The sequence below is a fragment of the Protopterus annectens genome, chromosome 5.part1 (assembly GCF_019279795.1).
Source record: "Protopterus annectens isolate FY-2018-M chromosome 5.part1, PAN1.0, whole genome shotgun sequence".
Taxonomy (NCBI): domain Eukaryota; kingdom Metazoa; phylum Chordata; order Ceratodontiformes; family Protopteridae; genus Protopterus; species Protopterus annectens.
Window position 1 is genome coordinate 753,271,260 of NC_056736.1, and position 26,886 is coordinate 753,298,145.

Consider the following 26,886-nt stretch of genomic DNA (forward strand, 5'->3'; position numbering starts at 1 on the left):
TGCCATCTACACCACAGTCACTGTGCCATACAATGTAAAACTGTCACATATACCAGCTACCCCCCAGTCACTATACCATACAACTTAATACTGTCACATACAGTATTTACACCCCAGTCACTGTACCATACAAAATAATAATGTCACATAGACCAGCTACTCCCCAGTCAGTGTACCATACAGCATAATACTGTCACATATACCAACTACACTCCAGTCACTGTATCATACAACATAATATTGTCACATACACCACCTACACCAGAGTGACTGTACCATACAACATTATGCTGTCACATATACTGGCTATACCCCAGTCACTGCACCATACAGCTTAATACTGTCACATATACCAACCAAAGTAACTGTACCATACAACATAATACTGTCAGATATACTAGATACACCCCAGTCACTGTACCATACAGCATAATACAGTCCGATATACAAGATGTACACCAGTCACTGTATCATGTAGCATAATGCTGTCACATATACCATCTATACCCCAGTCACTGTGCCATATCACATAATACTGTCACATATACCATCTACACCACAATCACTGTACCATAGAGCATAATACTTTCACATATACCAGCTACACCCCAGTCATTGTACCATACAACATAATACTGTCAGATATACTAGATACACCCCAGTCACTGACCCATACAGTATAATACAGTCCGATATACAAGATGTACACCAGTCACTGTATCATGTAGCATAATACAGTCACATATACTGTCTATACCCCAGTCACTGTACCATATCACATAATACTTTCACATATACCAGCTACACCCCAATCACTGTACCATAGAGCATAGTACTTTCACATATACCAGCTACACCCCAGTCACTGTGCCATACAACATAAAACTGTCACATATACCTGCTACACCGGAGGCACTGTACCATACAACATAATGCAATAAAATGGAGAATTCAGCAATAAAACCAATGAAATCAAACAGCAAAGGATAAGATCCTCACAGCAGCCTTTATTCACCAAGATAAGCAGCACCTTATTCAGTAAGTGCTTTCGTCTTGCAAAGACTTCTTCAGGCTGAATACAACATAATGCTGTTGCATATACTGGCAACACCCCAGTTGCTGTACCATACAGCTTAATACTGTCACGTATACCAGATACTCCACAGTCAGTGTACCATACAACATAATACTGTCAGATGTACCAGATACACACCAGTCACTGTACCATACAGCATAATGCAAACACATATATACCAGATGCACCAGAGTTGGTGTACTGCACAGCAGAATATAAGATGTATGACAGTTACTTTCCTGTAAATTCATAACAGAGTCACATATACCAGATACAATACAGTCAGTGTACCTTACAGCATAATACAGTCACACATACCAGACTATTACAGCACCTATTGCACCAGTGGTGGATGCGAGTACTCAAATAGAGATACCCAACGGACAAGGTAGCCCGGAGGAGGCTACATACAAGTCAACTAACCAATGATGTGGTAACACCAGAAGGGAGCGGAACATTAGTAAATCATTATCCGACAATTTCACATTTGACTTCAACCTCTTCCAGCTACGAGATGATATGGAGCATTTAGGGGCCCGCCCTAAACGGGCACCACCTGCAAAGACTTATGCAGTTAGTACAAAAACGCTAACGGACAAATACAAAGGTACTGAGTTATCATCTAGTCCATATGTTATAAAATCAGGACGTAGCAATTTGCTCAGTAAAATGAATGGAACAGATAGCGTTGGCATTAATGGTTATCTGGATAGGTTTTTATCTGATGATTTTGATTTTGATAAATATAATAAGCAAGATGCTGGTAATAATGTTAAAGCAAAAATCGTTAAAGAACAGAATTCAAAATGTAACATCAAAGATAAAATATATTTGCTTGGTAAAAAACTTATAGCAATTAAAAACATTAAAATAGAGAATGCATATTTTAACAAATGTTTAATGTTGCATGTAGTGCACAAAGGTATAAGGTTTTTCAAAATACCAATGGGACATGAATTAAATGATGACATTATTGTTGAATTTAATAAATTGTTTGATAGTTTTGGTTTTAATTACCTCAAAGTTCTAATACAAAAATTGATGAAAAGTTATCAAGTTTAATATCAGAAGTGGATAAAATCAATGCTGAGATATTAAATGATATTTCTTTTAGTCAGTGGAATGAATTATATGATAAACAATACATTGAAGCAGATAGAAAAGCAATGGTTATATATGAAAGAAAGGAAAGAAAATTAACACGTGATGTGGATTTATATGCTAATAATAGAGCATATGTTTGGCCCAAACAGCATACATCTAGACACTATAATGATGAACAGGTTACCAACTTACATAGGAAGGATAATGAAGATATGAATTTTCAGGGAGGCAGATTCTATCCCCCAAAAAATACATACGGGATGAGAAACAGGAAATGGAGATGAATGGACAAGGTAACATGAGTAGTGATATTAATATATTGCAACATGCCTGTGTTTTAGAGAAAGGAAATCACATGTCTGAAAAGTTAGTCTTTAAGCAGATACATGATTTAATGGAATCTGACAATACAGCTAGCAGTGTGGTAGAACACAATAGTAGTTTGAATAACATGCAAAGAGATAACATTATGTATACTAAGCACGGGTTTAATGTATTTAATTACACAACTCATGAGATAACCAATGAATTCTTTAGTTTATTCTCCAAGGGTATGAAATTCATATCTACGGTACGTTTCAACTTGGTTGACACAATAGTTGAAGTCAAGCTATATTGCAGGAGACTCAATTTAGCGTTACATTTTGATCAACATCCTAGTATGAAAGATTGTGGGACGCACATAGAGCTGAAAAAGAAAAGTGCTTTTATTCCACCTAGTAATACAAATGTATCAAATTTTGAGAAAATGGTATGTAGTGATATTTATAGGTTTAAAGGTTCAGTGAACAATGATGAGACAAATTTAACTAAGAAAGAACAGGATTGCCTCACAGAATTTGTCAGTAATAAAGAAGTGAGATTAATGAAGCCAGACAAAGGTGGAGGCATTGTAGTGTTCAATAGAATGGACTATATTAATGAAATCTATAAGATATTACATCAGTCAGGGAATTATGAAGCTGTGTCCCTCAATGAAATTAACATTGGTTATAGGCGTATTGATCTAGCCTTAGAAGAATATTTATTAGACAAGAGAATTACATCAGAAACATATGATTTTTTAAAAGTGGAATTTCCTGTATTAGGAACCATTGTCGGGATTCCCAAGGTGCATAAGGACTTAGAACATCCACCTTTCAGGCCCATTATTTCAGGAAGTAGAGCCAAAACTTTTCCTTTGGGTACTGCTATAGATAAATGGGTGAAACCAGTTTATACACATACACCACATTTGATCAAAGATTCATGGATGTTCTTAGGACAACTCACTCCACAGATATGGAAAAAGGATTTAAGATTCATAACCATTGATGTGGTCGACTTATTTTCATGCATCCCCAAAGATGTGGGCCTGGAGTATTTCAGTAGCAGTTTGAGGAAAAACACCAACATGAGTTGGGATAGGATATGTCTCATCACTGACATGATGGGGTTGATCCTAGACCACAATTATATCCAGTTTGAAAATGAGTTTTTCAAACAGACCAGAGGCGTCACCATGGGAGCATCTTGTGCCCCGATTTTTGCCAACATGGTGATGCTTGAATGGGAATCTGAACACATTTTCAAATCTGAATTCTTCAGACATATTGTGTACTATACCAGGTTCCTAGATGATTTATTCATATTATGGGATGGCCCTTTAGAGGACATAGAAAAATTTATCAGCTATATCAACAACACCACTGATTTTTTAAGATTCACCCATGTCATCAAAGAGAGTGGAGTGGTGTACTTAGATACATATATAAGCCATGGAGAAACTGGTTTTACATCACGTATTTATAGAAAGGACACATTTTCCAATGATTACTTGGCATACGGCAGTAATCATCCACATCATGTGTTCAGAAACATCTACAAAGGACAATGTATAAGAGCAGCCCGCATGTCTTCAACTAAAGACATTATGGTTACTGAAATTGATCTCATCAAAACCATGTTTATCAATAGAGGCTATCCAGTAAATTTATTGAATGACATCAATAAATATATAATGGGTGAATGGGGAAAAAAGTACAAGCCTTTATTAGGTAATTATAATAACACGACTTTAAAGCAGCAGGATATTGTGGCATTGGAACACAGTAGAAGGGTATGTGTTTCTCCTGTTGTCAATTATATAGAGACATTCATTAGGGAAAGATGGAATCAGTTTATTGTCAATAAGGAGTCTATGCAAGTATTGGGTATTCAGGCAAACATTGTTTACAAGACAGGACATAATATTAAAAAATTATTAGAATCTAACAGTATGAAGAATAATAGAGTGAATAACATCACCACAAAATGTGGACAATGTAACCAATGCAAATATATTAATACATGCAGAGGGTGTAGGTTAGAAAACATCAATAGAACATACTTATCAAGTAGACATGGGAATTGTAATTCCAAATTCATCATTTATCTTGCATCCTGCGTAGAGTGCAGTGCATTCTACATAGGTAAGACTGAAAGACAATTTAAACGTCGCATATATGAGCATCAGTATGCCATTAGGGTCAAGGACAATAGAAATGCATTGTATCGACATATTAAATACCAATGACAGTCATCATTTTTTGTTTAACATTATAGATGCAGTAGAACTTTCACCTTATGGTGGAAATATTAAAGCAATTCTTGCTATGAAAGAAAGCAGGTGGCAGATCTTCACAGATGCCACTAGCTATCCAGGAATTAATGATTTCATCAGTATAAAACCTTTTTTGATATTAATCAATAGATAGACAATAGATAGGTTCAATATTATCAAATACCAACTATAAACTTTACTGTATTTTGATTGTTTTAACTTATTACTTAACAGTCATACGTTATAAGTTATATATTATCAGATTAACATCACATATGGATAGGATGTATATTTGTTACTATATTAATTCATGTATAGATCATAAGTTTATGATTGAATAACGTAGTAGATATGAGTGTATATAGTAACTGGTATTTATTTAACATGTTACTTAATTTAACTTAATTTAATATGAATTTTATACATTCATTTTTATACATATACATGTGTTTTTAATTAAGTGTTATTTTTGGTGCCAAAATTGGGTCAGCAATGATATTTAAAGAGTGCTGAAACATAAGATCTACGTTCTGAGGAAGTCTGCTGGTACAGATGAAAGCGCTTAACGTATTTCAGTTCTGTGTTGTCATCCAGTTTCAATAAAGAGTTTTGTGTCCGAGCCGAGGTATCTATCGTTTTTTTACCACACTAGAAGCATCATCTTTGGATTATTTTACATTGTTGTTCGTTTTTACTGAATACTGTCAGATGTACCAGATACACACCAGTCACTGTACCATACAGCATAATGAAGACACATATACCAGATGCACCAGAGTTGGTGTACTGCACAGCAGAATATAAGATGTATGACAGTTACTTTCCTGTAAATTCATAATAGAGTCACATATACCAGATACAATACAGTCAGTGTACCCTACAGCATAATACAGTCACACATACCAGCTACACTCCAGTGACTGTACCATATAACACAGGAGTGTCACTTATACTAGCTACACCCCAGTCCCTTAAGCATACAGCATAATACTGTCACATGTACCAACCAGCAACACTCCAGTCACTGTACCATACAGTAAAATACTGTCACATACACCGGACTCACCCGATTCACTGTACCATGCAATATAGTACTGTCACATACACCTGTTATACCACAGTAACTGCACCATATAGCAGAATACTGTCACTTATACCAGCTACACCCCAGTCATTGCACTATACAGCTTAATGCTGTCACATACACCAGATACACCCAAGCTACTGTACCATAAAGCACAATGTTGTCACCTTTACCAGCTATACCCAGTCACTGTACCGTACAACAGAATACTGTCACATATACTAGATACACCACAGTCACTGTACTATACAACATAATACTGCCACATAAAAAAAAAAAACTCCAAAGCAAACTCAGAAGTAATCCAGGCAACAAAATAGTATTCCAACTCAGGTTTTTAGCGCTTTCATCCTCTTATTTTAATTGTGAACTTCCTCAGAAAATAACAAACACATACTCCCCAGTTCCTTTAAATATTTAAAAATAGGAAATGACATCACAGTGTCATTTTGCATATTTTTTTCTAAAAATCACTTAGACTCTATTCATAAAATACACTTTATGCTATAAGTATATTAAATATATATTAAATAAAATGTTTTCATTACTTTGTGATTTTTTTTAAAATAATAATCATGATGTATGACATGTATCATCATTTTTTCAATAAATATATAACTCATACTGATAACCATTAAATCCAAAAAATATATTCACACATTTCTATCTATTGGATAAAAAACATTTCAAATTAATGGATTCATTTAAACCCGGTAATCTATCTGCAGCCAAACAAAGTTGCCATAGTGTTTCTTTGCATTCCAGAATGTTGTTCAGGTCCCCTCCCAAAGGCACTTCTTTAACCTTCTCTACTACTATAAATTCAAATTTTTTAAAATTTGAACAACCAACTGCATGTTTAGCTAGTAAATTCAACATATCTTTCTTCTTTATAGCTAAATTGCATTCCAGACCCAACTGGCTTCAACCATAATAATTCCACCCTGATCCCCGATGCCTTTAATAACTACTTTACCGAAGCCATTCTACCACTAGCTAATTCTTTACCACCTCCAATCACTTTCCAAACTAACACCTGTAATAGTCCCCTACCTACCTTTCAGATTCAACTGGTATCTACATCCCTCATCTGTAAACTACTTCGAAAACTTAAACCTTGCACCCCTTCCGCTGACTGTCTCCAATCCGAATTCCTACAAATAGCCGCAAAAGCCATAGCATACCCAATCTCCATCATTATCAACAGGACTATTATAGAAGGCAAAATCCCTGCACTATGGAAGATATCCCATATTATCCCACTACACAAAGGTGGTCCTTCTACTGAGCTTTCTAACTATCACCCTATTACCTTACTTTCCCCTCTAGCTAAGATAATGGAAAAATGTGTTCACAAACAATTACTTACTCACCTACTACAAAATAACCTACTTGGAAACTGCCAACATGGCTTTAGGCCATTTCACAGCACATCGACTGCCCTCTTATCCTTTACAGATTCCATAAATAAAAATCGTAACAATAACTCTTTCTCCTCTGCCCTATTTATTGACCTGTCTAAAGCCTTTGATATGGTTAACCACAAATCACTACTTGACAAACTAATTGCTCATTCTCTCAACCCTCAAGCTATACAATGGTTTAGGTCATATCTGGAAAATAGACAGCAAGCTGTTCTTTGGCAAAACAATTTATCTTCACTACTACCAGTCAATATCAGAGTACCCCAGGGCTCTATCCTAGGTCCCCTTCTCTTTTCTTTATTTATTAACAATCTACACGATGCCATACCACAAGCCACATGTATTCAATACGCTGATGACTCCACCTTAATCTGTACCGCCAAGAACATAGCCACTCTACACTCTCTTACCCAAACTGTTTTTCAAAATGTTGAAAACTGGTTTATGCAACACTGCCTCCTCCTAAATCCTAAAAAAACGAAATTACTGCTTTTCACCCCTACTCACAAATCAGCTACTCCATTCCTCTCTTTAACCTCCAACAATGGTACTATCATTACCCCAGATACTACAACCCGCCTTCTAGGTGTAACTATTAATAATTGTCTCAGCTTTGACGAACACATCAACTCCACTATAAAGTCTGTTAATAAAAACCTTGGTACCCTCTATAGAATCAAAGCCTTCCTTACCCCTTCTGCTAAGAAAACTATTGCCCAAACACACCTCATTTCTACCCTTTTCTATGCCTCTATCATTTATACTAACCTATCCAAAACTAATTTCTTGAAACTCTCCACCTGTTATAATAGCATAGCTAGATTCATCACAAGCTCCCCCTTTAAAACTCACCACTGCCTTAACCTCAAACAACTAGGATGGCTAGAATTGAAAAACCATATACTCTGTCAACAATTACTTATTACTCAAAAGATCCTACACCACCCTAACAACACACCTATCCTCACTAATCTAATTACACCCTATACAAATCTATCCACACTCCGCTCTGCTAATAAGCTTTTAGTTTCCTCTAATAAAGCTAATAACAAAGCTGGGGATTCTCTCTTCTCAAACACTGCAGGAAAAATCTGGAACCAGCTTCCTGCAGAAATATCTACCCTTGCATCTACTCTTTTTAAAAAAACACCTAAAAGAACATCTAAAAACTCATTGGCTTTGTCCGTGCACTAACCCTGACTGACATTGGTCTCTCAACTTTTATTTTTTAATGACCCCTTTTCCCTACTACTTTAACCTAACTATCCAAGTCATATTACTTCTCCTTCTTTGAATGATGTCTACACCACTTGTCCTCTCCTCCCTACCTGAGACTTGCACATACCTTCTATTGTGTGATGAATTATCAGTTAGTAGAGTCTCTATTAAACTTGCTATAATTTGAAATGTATTTTTATTTACTCTCTATGATAGCTATGTATGTTTATAAATTGTTAACTGTTGTAGTTCAATAATGTATCATGAATTTCCCTTTTTAATACTAATACTAAATTATTCTTGAATCCTTCTTATGCCTATACATTGTTAACTTTTGCACCGTTCATGCTTGGAGCTTTTCTCCCCGGGCCTCTACTGAAAATGGACATATATCCAGCTACACTAGCTCGGATAACAAATGTAAAATAAATAAATAAATAAAATTATGTTCGTATATTCTGCGCTTCAAACTTCTCTTTGTTTTTCCTATATAGAAATGTTCACATGATGCGCAACATGCAATATACACTACATATTCAGAATTACAATTGTAATAACCTCTAGGCCATATTGTATAATTTAAACACTGTACAAAAACAGAAGAACTATTGCTTATGTACCTACATTGTTTGCAATTTTGACATGCAAAAGTTCCTTTTTTGATACTGGCACTTCTAGTATTACTAAAATGCTCTTTATTGTCTATTTCTAACATATACTTTATATTAACCATCCTTTTGTAAGTAAACATAGGTGTTAATCCTATTCTTGTAACTAGATCTTTATTTCCAAGCAAAACTTTCCAATTATTTTGAATAATTTCCTTTATTTGCCCCATTTCATTTACTATAGGTAGCGGAAATGAGATGTTGTAATTGGTGTTTTTCTCCACCATCACTGAACCCGAACATATACAGACATCTTTTGCCATGAGAATGGGTTTGGCTATCCCTCTTCTTAAACTTATAACTTCCCGCTCTATATTCTTTAACCAATCTACCTCATATCCCCTGTGTAAAAATAAGGACCTGAGGAATGTAATTTCATCTAAAAAAATCTCTTTGTCAGTTGTCAACCTACTTAAGCGGATAATCTGTCCTTTAACCACCCCTTTCTTCATGTGTGGTGGGTGCAAACTTTCTTTATGTAAATATTGATTTGCAAATATTTCTTTTCTGAATATTTTGCTTTGAAATGTGTTGTTTTCCTTATTCAGACTAAGTTCTACGTCTAAATATGAAATGGTCTCACCAAACCCACTTATCTTGAATTCTAAAAAATTCGTAGTGTTGTTTATATCTTTGACCATACTTTCAAATTCTTCTTGTGTACCACTCCACAAGAAAAACAAATCATCAATAAATCTAAAGTATGCTTGCACCTTCTTAAAATTCAGATGTTTTACCAAAAACTGTAATTCCCAATTTGCCATCACTAGATTAGCAAATGCTGGTGCTACCCTGGCACCCATCGCCACTCCAGAAATTTGCTGATATATGTTTCTCTCAAACTTGAAAAAATTGTTCTCTAGAACTAATTCCATTAAACTACAAATAGTTTGTATTTTGCTGTTGTCAAAATCTGTGTTTCCTATAAGATATTCCCTTAAATAATCTAACCCTTCCTGTTGTTTAATAGACGTGTATAAGGATGTTACATCTAAGCTAAAAAAGGTGGTATGTTCAAAATCAACGTCAAGATCTCTTAACTTTTCTAGAAGATGCCAGGAATCTCTTATATAAAACTTTGATTTTTGTACAATCGGGTTCAAAACTTGGTCCAGCCAAATTGAAATATTTTCCGTTTTGGAATGTTTGGCTGCTACTATTGGCCTAAAAGGTGGATTTATTGAATTGCCTTGAATTTTTGGAATGCCAAAGAAACTAGCTAATTTGGGATACTCTATCAAAAAATATGCATAAGTACTGTAATCTAATTCTCCTTGACTCAACATGTCAAATAAAGCTGTGTCCACTTTCTGAAAACTTTTTCTAACGTCCTTTAAGTTAACTTTCTGATATGTACATATATCTTCCAACATTTCCAACAAAGATGCTGTATATTGATGTGTGTTCATAATCACTATTTTCCCCCCTTATCTGCCTTCATTGTTCTAACTTTGTGATTATTACATAAGTCCTTTAAAGCTGTTTGTTCTCCCTGACTTAAATTTTCTACACCTTTTGGAGAAATAATCTTTCTAAAATCATTCTCACATAAACTCTGAAAAGTTTGCAAAGTGGTGTGTAAAGGAGGGTTAAAAGCACTAGGTTTCTTGGGTGCATGTTTGAATACCCTAACATCTGCTGTTTCTATAATGTCTTGCATGATATAACTTAGGTTTAATTTTCTTAGATACAACCTAAAGTCTATCAACAGTTTGTTGTAATTGGTGTTTTTCTCCACCATCACTGAACCCGAAAAACACCAATTACAACATCTCATTTCCGCTACCTATAGTAAATGAAATGGGCAAATAAAGGAAATTATTCAAAATAATTGGAAAGTTTTGCTTGGAAATAAAGATCTAGTTACAAGAATAGGATTAACACCTATGTTTACTTACAAAAGGATGGTTAATATAAAGTATATGTTAGAAATAGACAATAAAGAGCATTTTACTAATACTAGAAGTGCCAGTATCAAAAAAGGAACTTTTGCATGTCAAAATTGCAAACAATGTAGGTATATAAGCAATAGTTCTTCTGTTTTTGTACAGTGTTTAAATGATACAATATGGCCTAGAGGTTATTACAATTGTAATTCTGAATATGTAGTGTACATTGCATGTTGCGCATCATGTGAACATTTCTATATAGGAAAAACAAAGAGAAGTTTGAAGCGCAGAATATACGAACATAATTTAGCTATAAAGAAGAAAGATATGTTGAATTCACTAGCTAAACATGCAGTTGGTTGTTCAAATTTTAAAAAAATTGAATTTTCAGTAATAGAGAAGGTTAAAGAAGTGCCTTTGGGAGGGGACCTGAACAACATTCTGGAATGCAAAGAAACACTATGGCAACTCTGTTTGGCTGCAGATAGATTACCGGGTTTAAATGAATCCATTAATTTGAAATGTTTTTTATCCAATAGATAGAAATGTGTGAATATATTTTTTGGATTTAATGGTTATCAGTATGAGTTATATATTTATTGAAAAAATGATGATACATGTCATACATCATGATTATTATTTTTAAAAAAATCACAAAGTAATGAAAAAATTTTATTTAATATATATTTAATATACTTATAACATAAAGTGTATTTTATGAATAGAGTCTAAGTGATTTTTAGAAAAAATATGCGAAATGACACTGTGATGTCATTTCCTATTTTTAAGTATTTAAAGGAACTGGGGAGTATGTGTTTGTTATTTTCTGAGGAAGTTCACAATTAAAATAAGAGGATGAAAGCGCTAAAAACCTGAGTTGGAATACTATTTTGTTGCCTGGATTACTTCTGAGTTTGCTTTGGTGTTTTTTTGTTTTTTACGTTGTTTAGTTTTCGATTTAAGTTCTTTATAATACTGCCACATACCCCAGATACACCCTAGTCATGGTACGGTACAACATAATATAGTCACCTATACCAGATGCACCTCAATCTCTGTATCATACACCATAATACTTTTACAGATACCAGCTACACCCCAGTCACTGTACTGTGCAGTACAATGATGTGATATATACCAGCTATACCCCAGACACTCTACCATACAACATAATACTGTGAAATACACCAGCTACATCCCAGTCACTGTATCATACTGCATAATACAGTTAAATATGCCAGATACAATACAGACATTGTACCATACAGCATAATCCTTTCACATACAGCAGATACACCCCAGTCACTGTACCATACAGCATTATACTATCACATATACCAGATACAATACAGTCACTGTACCATACAGCATAAGCCTTTCACATACAGCAGATACACCACAGTCACTATACCATACAGAATAGTACTGTCACATATACCATATACACACCAGTTCCTGTGCCATAAAGCAGAACACAGTCACATAAATCAGATACACATCAGTCACTGTACCATACAACATAATGCTGTCACATATATCAGCTGCACCCCAGTCACAGCAGCATACAGCATAATACAGTCAGATATACAAGATACACCCTAGTGACTGTACCACACAGCATTATAGTTTCACATACACCAGATACACCCCAATCACTGTAACATACAGCATAATACTGCCACATATATCAGTTACACCCCAGTTCCTTACCATGCAGCATAATACAGTCACATATACCAATAAACCCCAGTAACTGTACCATACAACATAATGCTGCCACATATACTAGCAGCTCCCTAGTCACTGTACCATACAGTATTATACAGTAGCATACAATACAATACTGTCACATATACCAGATATACCCCAGTCACTGTAATGTACAACATAATACTGTCACAAATACCAGACACACCCCAGTCATTCTACAGTACAGCATAATACTGTCACATACACCCGATACACCCCTGTCACTGTACCATACAGCATAATACCATCACATATACCAGTTACACTGCAGTAACTGTACCATACAACACAATACTGTCACATATACTAACTGCACACCAGTCACTGTGCCACAGAACATAATACTGTCATATATAAAAGCTATACCCCAGTCACTGTACCATACAGCATAATACTGTTACATACACCAGCTACACTCCAGTCACTGTACTATACAGCATAATACTGTCACATATACCAGAGATACCCAGGTCACTGTACCATACAGCATAATACTGTCACATTTACCAGTTACACCCCAGTCACTGTGTCATACAAAATAATACTGTTACATATACCAGATACACCCCAGTCACTGTACCACACAGCATAATACTGTCACATATACTAGCAACACTTCGTAACTGTACCATACAACATAATACTGTCACATATACCAGATACACCATCACTGTACCATACAGCATAGTACTGTCACATGTATCAGATACACCACAGTCACTGTATCATACAGCATAAGACAGTCACATATACCAGATACACCCCAGTCACTGTGCCATACAGCATAATACTGTCACGTATACCAGGTGCATCCCAGTCACTGTACCATACAACATAAAACTGTCTCATATACCATATACACTCCAGTCACTGTACCATACAGCATAATACTGTCTCATATACCAGATATACTCCAGTCACTGTACCATACAACATAATACTGTCTCATATACCAGATACACTCCAGTCACTGTACCATACAACATAATACTGTATCATATGCCAGATACACTCTAGTCACTGTACTGTAGAGGATAATACTGTCACATATACCACATACATCCCAGTCACTATACCATACAGCGTAATACTTTCACATACACCAGTACACCACAGTAAGTATACCATACAGTATAATACTGTCACTAATACTGGATACACCCCGCTCACTGTACCATACAGCATAATACTGGCACATATACCAGCTATACTCAAGTCACTGTACCATACTGCAAAATACTGTCACATATGCTACATACACTCCAGTAACTGTACCATACAATATAACACTGTAACATATATCAGATACTGCCCAGTCACTGTACCATACAGTATAATACTGTCACCTACAAAAGATACAGTGCCATCCCTGTACCATACAGCATAATAGTATCACATATACCAAATACACTGCAGTCACTGTAACATGCAGCATAATACTGTCACATATACCAGCTACCCCAGTCACTGTGCCTTACAAAATAATACTGTCACATAAACCAGATACACCCCAGTCACTGTACCATACAGCATAATACTGTCCAGTCACTGTACCATACAGCATAATACTGTCTCATATACTAGATACACTCCAGTCACAGTACTGTAGAGGATAATACTTTCACATATACCACATACATCCCAGTCACTGTACCATACAGCGTAATACTTTCACATACACCAGCTACACCCCAGTAACTATACCATACAGCATAATACTGTCACATATACTGGATACACCCCACTCACTGTACCGTACAGCATACTACTGTCAGGTATACCAGCTACACTCAAATCACTGTACCATACTGCAAAATACTATCACATATACTACATACACTTCAGTCACTGTACCATACAATATAACACTGTCACATATATCAGACACTGCCCAGTCACTGTACCATACAGCATAATACTGTCACATATACCAAATATACCCTAGTCACTGTACCATACAGCATAATAATGTCACATACACCAGATACACCCCAGTCCCTGTACCATACAGCATAACAGTGTCACATATAAGAGATACATCAAAGTTACTGTACCATATGGCATAATACTGTTACATATACCAGATACACCCCATTTATTGTACCAGCAGCATAATACTGTTACATATACCAGATACACCCCCGTCACTGTATCATACAGCATAATGCTGTCACATATACCAGCTGCACCCCAGTCACTTCACCAATCAGCATAATACTGTCACATATACCAGATACACCCCAGTCCCTGTACCATACACCATAATAGTTTCACATATACAAGATGTACCACAGTTACTGTACCATATGGCATAACACTGTTACATATAACAGATACACCTCATTCACTGTACCATGCAGCATAATACTGTTACATATACCAGATCCACCCCTGTCACTGTACCATACAGCATAATACTGTCACGTATACCAGCTACACCTCAGTCACTGTACCGTGCAGCAATATACTGTCACATATACCAGACACACCCAAGTAACTGTGCCATACAACACAATACTGTCAAATACACCAGATACACCACAGTCACTGTACCATACAGCATAATACTGTCACATATACCCGCTATACTACAGTCACTGTACCATACTGAATAATACTGACACATATACCAGATACACTCCAGTCACTGTACCATACAATATAATATTGTCACATACACCAGATACACCCCAGTCACTGTACCATACAGCATAATACTGTCACATACACCAGATACACCCCAGTCACTGTACCATACAGGATAATACTGTCACATGTGGCAGATACACCACAGTGACTCTACCATTCAGCATAATACTGTCACATATACCAGATATACCACAGTCACTGTTCCATATAATATAATACTGTCACAAATACCAGCAACACCCCAGTCACTGCATCATACTGGATAATACTGTCACATATGCCAGATACACCCCAGTCACTGTACCATACAGCATAATACTGTCACATATACCAGACAGATCCCAGTCCCTGTAACATATAACATAATACTGTCACATATACCAGCTACATCCCCGTCACTGTAGCAGACAACATAATGCTGTCACATACACCAGACACACCCCTGTGACTGTACCATACACCATAATACTGTCACTTACACCAGATGCACCCCAGTCAGTGTACTGTACAACATAATACTTTCCCATATACCAGATGCACCACAGCGACTAAACTGTACAGCATAATGCTGTCAGATACACAAGATACACCCCAGTCACTGTACCATACAGCATAATGCTGTCACCTTTACCAGCTACACCCCAGTCACTGTACCATACAACACAATACTGTCACATATACCAGATACACCACATTCACTGTACTATCAACATACTACTGTCACATACACCAGATACACCCCAGTCACTGTACCATACAGGATAATACTGCCTCAGATAGCAGATACACCTCAGTCACTGTGTCATACAGCATAATACTGTCACATATACCAGATGCACTCCAGCCACAGTACCATATAGCACAATAATGTCACATATAACAGATAAACCCTAGTCACTGTACCACACAGCATAATACAGTCTGATATACAAGATACACACCAGTCACTGTATCATGTAGCATAATACTGTCACATATATCAGATACTCCCCAGTCACTGTACCATACAGCATAATACTGTCACATATAACAGCTACACTCCAGTCACTGTAGCAGACAGCATAATGCTGTCACATACACCAGATACACCCAAGTTACTGTACCATACAGCGTAATACTGTCACATGTTGCAGATACACCACAGTGACTGTACCATATGACATAATACTGTCACATATACCAGCAAGACCCCAGTCACTGCATCATACTGCATAATACTTTCACATATACCAGATACACCCACTCACTGTACTGTACAGCATAATAATTTCAGATAGCCAGATACACCCCAGTCACTATACCATATAACATAATACTGTCATATATATGAGCTACACCCTGACACTGTACCATATAATATAATATTGTTACATATACCAGATACACTCCAGTGACTGTACCATACAGCATAATACTGTCACATATACCAGATACACTCCAGTCACTGTACAGTACAACATAATACTGTCACATATACCAGATTCACTCCAGTTACTGTAATATACAACATAATACTGTCACATATACCAGATACACCCCAGTCCCTGTATCATATAGCATAATACTATCACATATACCAAACACACCCCAGTCACTGTAGCAGACAGCATAATGCTGTCACATACACCAGATACACCCAAGTTACTGTACCATACAGCGTAATACTGTCACATACACCAGATACACCCCAGTCAGTGTACTGTACATGATAATACTTTCATGTATACCAGATACACCCAAGTGACTGTACTGTACAGCATAATGCTGTCACATATACCAGATACACTCCAGTCACTGTACCATACAGCATAATACTGTCCCATATGCCAGTTACATTCCAGTCACTGTACCATATAGCATAATACTGTTACATATACCAGATACACCCCAGTCACTGTACCATACAACATAATACTGTTACATATACCAGATAAACTCCAGTCACTGTACCATACAGCAAAATGCTGTCACATGTATCAGATACACTCCAGTCACTGTACCATACAGCATAATACTGTCACATACACCAGATGCACTCCAGTCACTGTGCCATACAGCATAATTATGTCACATACACAAGATACATCCCATTCACTGTATCATACAACATAAAACTGTCACATACACCAGATACACCCCAGTCACTGTACCATACAGTATAATACTGTTACATGTAGCAGATACATTCCAGTCACTGTACCATACAGCATAATACTGTCACATATACCAGCTGCGCTCCAGTCACTGCACCATACAGCATAATACTGTTACATATACCAGATACACCCCAGTCACTGTACCATGCAACATAATACTGTTACATATACCAGATACACTCCAGTCTCTGTACCATACAGCATAATACTGTCTTATATACCAGATACACCACAGTCACTGTACCATACAGCATAATACTGTCACATATACCAGATACACCCCAGTCACTGTACCACACAACATAATACTGTTACATATACCAGATACACTCCAGTCTCTGTACCATACAGCATAATACTGTCTCATATACCAGATACACCACAGTCACTGTACTATAAAGCATAATACTGTCTCATATACCAGATACACCACAGTCACTGTACCATACAGCATAATACTGTCTCATATACCAGATACACCACAGTCAGTGTACCATACAACATAATACTGTCACATATATCAGTCACACCACCATCACTGTAGCATTAATGCATAATACTGTGACATACACCAGGTTCAATTTATTAACTGTGTTGTATCCTTACTAAAGTCTTGTATAACAGATGTACCATAGGCAGTGATTAAGGAAGGGTGTGCATTTCTCTGACACAGGACAGAGCTCATATGCCCATTCAGTCCCTTTCAAGGTATGAGTCAGGTCATGAATGAATTGTTATCCACATGAGGCATTCATGTTCCCAGCCTAATATATCCCTGTGGTAGTTGTGACTGCCCTTTAGTTGCTTTCTTATGGAGATGCATGCATGCCCACATTCTAGTCAGCATGTCTCCCTCTGTGGTGCAGTTATCTCTCCAATGTGCACTGTTCCAGGCCACACTTCTGTACCATTCTGCAGGGGTCACCAAACAATACATTGCAGAAGATGGTCTCCCTTCCTCATGAGGAATATGTTAGCATCAGCCACTCACTTTCACTATCCTCTGAGCAATGCTTCCAGCCTCATGTACTACTATTTGAGCATGAGTCATCTGATGCATAACCAGGGCTTTATCTATATATGGCACAAAGTTGGGCATAGCCGATGTCTTTTAAGGGACATGCACTGCCGTATCCTTAACTCCTTGTCCTGTATGTATGTAAGTAACTGGTCTTTATTGTTTTCCTTTGCACTGCTCCCCCTTTTTTCTCTTCCTTGCATTCCTGGTTCAACATCTCTTCTTATTATTTTGTCATTAAGACCCAATAACTTGTCTAGTTACTGATCTCACAGTATCAAGCAGATCAACAGTGTCCATTCACCTTTATTTTGAAGTTCTCAGACTCTATTATCTTTCTTTCTACTGCCCTCAGATTCTGAGCACAATTACAGTTATTTGGTTTATCACAAGAAGAAATGCAGATACATTTGACATCAACCTTGTAGTGCAAGAAATATGGACAATGCCTGACAGAATGGGGGGACAAAGACCCAAAATTAGGAACATATTTTAACTATTGCTCTTATAAACTTAGAAAGTTGCTAGTGTAACAGGGCTTGTTTTAACATAGGTTTTCTGAAGGATCTGAAGTCTGAAACTAAAATTTATGTCATTATTTAGTGACCTTAATTGCCAGATCATCCCAGTCATTTGCAAGTAAGCCATATATTTTACGATGAACAGACAAATAATATGAGCCACAAATCTGGACATTCTATGAAAATCTGGACAGTTGAGAGGTATGCAAATTAACCACATTGTCCCTAGTGGCATATGCGAGAGTATTTGAAAAGGATATGTTTAAACATAAGAAGCAAACCATATTAGTAGAGATGCAACACTGTTTTCACAGCTGTTATAAATCACAGATTTTCACTGACGTTGATATGAATTACCTCTTACTGATTCGGTATTCCACTGCTTCCTGCTTCTCTCCTGAGGCCACTACTGATCGCTGCAGCTGGATTTGGGAAACAAAAGAAAATAAAACTGTGTAGTATTTCTGATATCTTTTACCAAAGACAAACTGCAAAACACACAGACAGAGAGAAACAAGACTAGCACAATATTACTGGTCAGGTTGTTTCCTGTAATCAGATAACTTTTTTTTTTAACTTTTTAGCATTATTTATACATAAATTAAATGGGGAGGTGAGCAGTCCTAGATAACATTTTCAGCCATGACTAAGGCCAAAGGGAATACAAATACGTGCCAATATTGTAAACAGACATTATACATGTAGAATTAGAAAACCCGATACCATCCATGTCAGAATATTTTAAAAAGTTCACTATTGCATTTCCACCACAGTGAACACTAATCAGATCACAACTATTCATTATTTACAATAGTTATATGTAGTTCCTAGCTTTACGTGGACTTAGATAGCTATGACAAACTGATGACACAACTGGTAATTGATAAGGCAGCTAGTGATCATGGGAGCAGTTATTAGCATGTGTGTTATCACTTTTGAAAGAAATATAATTAATTTGTATCACAGTTACTTTGTGTATGGTGTCTCTCTGTGTGTGCATGTATCTGTGTGTGTGTGTGTGTGTGTGTGTGTGTGTGTGTGTGTGTGTGTGTGTGTGTGTGTGTGTGTGTGTGTGTGAGTGTGTGTGTGTGTCTGTATGTAAGCTTGGTCAATGGAAGGCAGATTGGGAAGACAGTGAGCTATTTTTTTTGTAGTTGAAAAAAAAAATGACAGGAGGGTCAATAGGAGATATTTGGGACTAGCTACAGTATCATATATGGAGTTACAAACATTTATTTGAATATTTTCTGGTCTACAATATCTGTGAATTCATTGGGTAAATCACTCAAAATAGTGGGGCGGGTGGGAGGGGCTAAAGTGGACAAGGTCTTGCTCTCAGTGAAAAGATCAGCTAAAATGTATTTTGTTTTTAATGAACATTGTATTAGGAAAATGTTGTTGCTAATTAAAAATGAAGAAACTTGCTTCTTTGTTTTTGTTTTTATCATTTTTTTTCTCAGTTTCTCCACTGATCATCAGCTCTCCTTCATCCTGTCCCTCCCCCATTGATCCCTTCTTTGTCCCTGAAGCAGATGAACTGGTAGTGGGACTGCCATCTTTGTGGAGGAATGTTTTTTTTCTACTACAGTCCTGCTGTTCTACTGCACATGCCCAGCAGTGCCCAAGGGGTTAGCATGCAGTTGGTGTTTGCAGTTCATGCCTACTCCTCTGTAAGCAATGTGATAAAATGTCCCTGTCCCCTTTGTAGACCAGCACTTCTATGTGATTCCCAGTCTACATGAGGGATTCTACCACAGACAGTGCACCCTGATCACATGTCCCCTCCCTCAGCCAGAGGTGTGGTGCATAAATGCCATTTCATCCCCCTTCTCTCCCCATACCCTAGGTGATGGAGCAAGCATTTGCACCCAGCTTGCCTGGGGTCTTAGGGCTTTAGCTAAGCCATCACAACTGGCTATTATTTTACTATAAGGTGAATTTATGCTATTTGGTGACATTTTTTTCTGTGAAATTTTAAGTTATAAGCACTTTAATTAATAAATGTTAAAAGTTAAAAATGTGCATAGATGTGCACACACACACACACACACACACACACACACACACACACACACACACACACACACACACACACGCACACACACGCACACACACATACACGCACCTTTACTTGTGTACACACAGAGACAGACAGATGAATGGACACCTCCCTCCAAACAAAATGCTGCTGACCAAAATGTCATCGAGTTATTGAAACAGGACATGGTTTACACTGTACAAAATAAGTAAGAGGAGCTCTTAGCCTGATACAGAATAAGAACACAAGACATGTCCTGCTGCCTTTAATCACTGTAAACCAGGGCATCTGTGTAATACTATGTATTTATTTATGTGTTTCTTTTTTTAATTGTAGGTAGATGGACTTGAACACAGGAGTACATTTTAAGCCATGGCCCATTTACAAGAACATTAAATGTTAGCCATCAGTTAATATTAGGTCAGCGGAAAGAGATTAAATGGCTACAATGATGCAATATGTTACACAGAAAGCTGCAGATACTGCCATTAGTATTACAAAATAGATACACTGTAAATCACAGAGAGCTGCAGATACTGCCATTAGTATTACAAAATAGATACACTGTAAATCACAGAGAGCTGCAGATACTGCCATTAGTATTACAAAATAGATACACTGTAAATCACAGAAAGCTGCAGATACTGCCATTGGTATTACAAAATAGATACACTGTAAATCACAGAAAGCTGCAGATACTGCCATTGGTATTACAAAACAGATACACTGTAAATCACAGAAAGCTGCAGGTACTGCCATTAGTATTACAAAACAGATACACTGTAAATCACAGAAAGCTGCAGATACTGCCATTAGTATTACAAAATAGATACACTGTAAATCACAGAAAGCTGCAGATACTGCCATTAGTATTACAAAATAGATACACTGTAAATCACAGAAAGCTGCAGATACTGCCATTGGTATTACAAAATAGATACACTGTAAATCACAGAAAGCTGCAGATACTGCCATTAGTATTACAAATAGATACACTGTAAATCACAGAAAGCTGCAGATACTGCCATTAGTATTACAAAATAGATACACTGTAAATCACAGAGAGCTGCAGATACTGCCATTAGTATTACAAAACAGATACACTGTAAATCACAGAAAGCTGCAGATACTGCCATTGGTATTACAAAATAGATACACTGTAAATCACAGAAAGCTGCAGATACTGCCATTGGTATTACAAAATAGATACACTGTAAATCACAGAGAGCTGCAGATACTGCCATTGGTATTACAAAATAGATACACTGTAAATCACAGAAAGCTGCAGATACTGCCATTAGTATTACAAAATAGACACACTGTAAATCACAGAAAGCTGCAGATACTGCCATTAGTATTACAAAATAGATACACTGTAAATCACAGAAAGCTGCAGATACTGCCATTAGTATTACAAAATAGATACATTGTAAATCACAGAAAGCTGCAGATACTGCCATTGGTATTACAAAACAGATACACTGTAAATCACAGAAAGCTGCAGATACTGCCATTAGTATTACAAAATAGATACACTGTAAATCACAGAGAGCTGCAGATACTGCCATTGGTATTACAAAATAGATACACTGTAAATCACAGAAAGCTGCAGATACTGACATTAGTATTACAAAACAGATACACTGTAAATCACAGAAAGCTGCAGATACTGCCATTGGTATTACAAAATAGATACACTGTAAATCACAGAAAGCTGCAGATACTGCCATTGGTATTACAAAATAGATACACTGTAAATCACAGAAAGCTGCACATACTGCCATTGGTATTACAAAACAGATACACTGTAAATCACAGAGAGCTGCAGATACTGCCATTAGTATTACAAAACAGATACACTGCAAATCACAGAAAGCTGCAGATACTGCCATTAGTATTACAAAATAGATACACTGTAAATCACAGAAAGCTGCAGATACTGCCATTAGTATTACAAAACAGATACACTGCAAATCACAGAAAGCTGCAGATACTGCCATTAGTATTACAAAATAGATACACTGTAAATCACAGAAAGCTGCAGATACTGCCATTGGTATTACAAAATAGATACACTGTAAATCATAGAAAGCTGCAGATACTGCCATTGGTATTACAAAATAGATACACTGTAAATCACAGAAAGCTGCAGATACTGCCATTGGTATTACAAAATAGATACACTGTAAATCACAGAAAGCTGCAGATACTGCCATTAGTATTACAAAACAGATACACTGTAAATCACAGAGAGCTGCAGATACTGCCATTAGTATTACAAAATAGATACACTGTAAATCACAGAAAGCTGCAGATACTGCCATTAGTATTACAAAATAGATACACTGTAAATCACAGAAAGCTGCAGATACTGCCATTAGTATTACAAAACAGATACACTGTAAATCACAGAAAGCTGCAGATACTGCCATTAGTATTACAAAATAGATACACTGCAAATCACAGAAAGCTGCAGATACTGCCATTAGTATTACAAAATAGATACACTGCAAATCACAGAAAGCTGCAGATACTGCCATTAGTATTACAAAATAGATACACTGCAAATCACAGAAAGCTGCAGATACTGCCATTGGTATTACAAAACAGATACACTGTAAATCACAGAAAGCTGCAGGTACTGCCATTAGTATTACAAAATAGATACACTGCAAATCACAGAAAGCTGCAGATACTGCCATTAGTATTACAAAATAGATACACTGCAAATCACAGAAAGCTGCAGATACGGCCATTAGTATTACAAAACAGATACACTGTAAATCACAGAAAGCTGCAGATACTGCCATTAGTATTACAAAATAGATACACTGTAAATCACAGAAAGCTGCAGATACTGCCATTGGTATTACAAAATAGATACACTGTAAATCACAGAAAGCTGCAGATACTGCCATTGGTATTACAAAATAGATACACTGTAAATCACAGAAAGCTGCAGATACTGCCATTGGTATTACAAAACAGATACACTGTAAATCACAGAAAGCTGCAGATACTGCCATTAGTATTACAAAACAGATACACTGTAAATCACAGAAAGCTGCAGATACTGCCATTAGTATTACAAAATAGATACATTGTAAATCACAGAAAGCTGCAGATACTGCCATTAGTATTACAAAATAGATACACTGTAAATCACAGAAAGCTGCAGATACTGCCATTAGTATTACAAAATAGATACACTGTAAATCACAGAAAGCTGCAGATACTGCCATTAGTATTACAAAATAGATACACTGTAAATCACAGAAAGCTGCAGATACTGCCATTGGTATTACAAAATATATACATTGTAAATCACAGAAAGCTGCAGACACTGCCATTGGTATTACAAAATAGATACACTGTAAATCACAGAAAGCTGCAGATACTGCCATTGGTATTACAAAATAGATACACTGTAAATCACAGAAAGCTGCAGATACTGCCATTGGTATTACAAAATAGATACACTGTAAATCACAGAAAGCTGCAGATACTGCCATTAGTATTACAAAATAGATACACTGTAAATCACAGAAAGCTGCAGATACTGCCATTGGTATTACAAAACAGATACACTGTAAATCACAGAAAGCTGCAGACACTGCCATTAGTATTACAAAATAGATACACTGTAAATCACAGAAAGCTGCAGATACTGCCATTAGTATTACAAAATAGATACATTGTAAATCACAGAAAGCTGCAGATACTGCCATTGGTATTACAAAATAGATACACTGTAAATCACAGAAAGCTGCAGATACTGCCATTGGTATTACAAAATAGATACACTGTAAATCACAGAAAGCTGCAGATACTGCCATTGGTATTACAAAACAGATACACTGTAAATCACAGAGAGCTGCAGATACTGCCATTAGTATTACAAAATAGATACACTGTAAATCACAGAAAGCTGCAGATACTGCCATTGGTATTACAAAATAGATACACTGTAAATCACAGAAAGCTGCAGATACTGCCATTAGTATTACAAAATAGATACACTGTAAATCACAGAGAGCTGCAGATACTGCCATTAGTATTACAAAATAGATACACTGTAAATCACAGAAAGCTGCAGATACTGCCATTGGTATTACAAAATAGATACACTGTAAATCACAGAAAGCTGCAGATACTGCCATTGGTATTACAAAACAGATACACTGTAAATCAATATGGTGCCAAGCTTTAAAGTCAGGCATTAGTAATCAACAGCCTAATGTGTGATTCTTGCGATTTGTATTAAAAGGCTGAGATTGCGGTATTTTGGCGATTTCTCTTTACCCTGTGATAAAACATCTTTGAATTTAAGCAGAAGCAGCAGGAATTTGAGGATGGTACACCCTCCCATAAGGGAGGTTGGTGTGAAAAGCACAAAGCCCCCAGAAAAAATGCTTTTTGTAGTGATTTTTGCAGTTTTGTAATTTGAATCTTTAAATGTTTCTGGAAATTTCCATCTTTTATCATTATATTTATGATTGCTAATCACAGAAGCATTGGATTTCCATCATGAAGCTCACCAGGGAAAGTTATATTACGAAACACTTATAAAAGGTGTAGTCAGGAAGTCAGAAAATGAGAAAGTAATATAATTGTTGGAATTATAGTGAAAATAATTACTGCAGCATCAGTGATAAGCATGAAAGGTAACTGAAAGGAGAATGTTTATACAGTAGAAAGAATATTTTGTAAGAAACAGTGAAAAGATTGTTCCTGGGATTCAGAGAAAAGAGACTGTGATTATTAAAATTGCCTACTGCAGCTAGGTCAATTTACATGATTGTAAAAAAAAAAGGATTCAAAGACATCTTTAGCAGCAATGAGGAAGACCTCATGTTTTGATGTAAAAATGGATTCAAAGACACCTTTAGCAGCAATGAGGAAGGCCTCATGTTTTGAGGTAAAAAGAAGGGGTTCAAAGACATCTTTAGCAGCAATGAGGAAGACCTCATGTTTTGATGTAAAAAAGGGATTAAAAGTCATCTTTAGCAGCAATGAGGAAGACCTCATGTTTTGATGTAAAAAAAGGGATTCAAAGACATCTTTAGCAGCAATGAGGAAGACCTCATGTTTTGAGGTAAAAAAGGGGTTCAAATACATCTTTAGCAGCAATGAGGAAGACATCACGTTTTGATGTAAAAAAGGGGTTCAAAGACATCTTTAGCAGCAATGAGGAAGACTTCATGTTTTGATGTAAAAAAAGGATTCAAAGACATCTTTAGCAGCAACAAGGAAGACCTCCTGTTTTGATGTAAAAAAGGGATTAAAAGTCATCTTTAGCAGCAATGAGGAAGACCTCATGTTTTGATGTAAAAAAGGGATTCAAAGACACCTTTAGCAGCAATGAGGAAGGCCTCATGTTTTGAGGTAAAAAAGGGGTTCAAAGACATCTTTAGCAGCAATGAGGAAGACATCATGTTTTGATGTAAAAAAGGGGTTCAAAGACATCTTTAGCAGCAATGAGGAAGACCTCATGTTTTGATGTAAAAAAGGGATTCAAAGACATCTTTAGCAGCAACGAGGAAGACCTCCTGTTTTGATGTAAAAAAGGGATTAAAAGTCATCTTTAGCAGCAATGAGGAAGACCTCATGTTTTGAGGTAAGAAAAGGGATTCAGGCATCTTTAGCAGCAGTGAGGAAGACCTCATGTTTTGATGTAAAAAAGGGATTCAAAGACATCTTTAGCAGCAATGA

General features: G+C 36.5%; 1 protein-coding gene across 2 annotated transcripts in view; it reads right to left on the reverse strand.

Moving 5' to 3' along the window:
• The window catches only part of P4HA3 (prolyl 4-hydroxylase subunit alpha 3), a 1,158,229-nt gene that overhangs the window by 301,577 nt on the left and 829,766 nt on the right, over nt 1-26,886 (reverse strand). For both annotated transcript variants that reach the window (XM_044073397.1, XM_044073396.1), the window contains exon 8: nt 19,494-19,558. In XM_044073397.1, the coding sequence (XP_043929332.1) occupies nt 19,494-19,558 (65 nt within the window). The remainder of the gene's footprint in view (nt 1-19,493; nt 19,559-26,886) is intronic.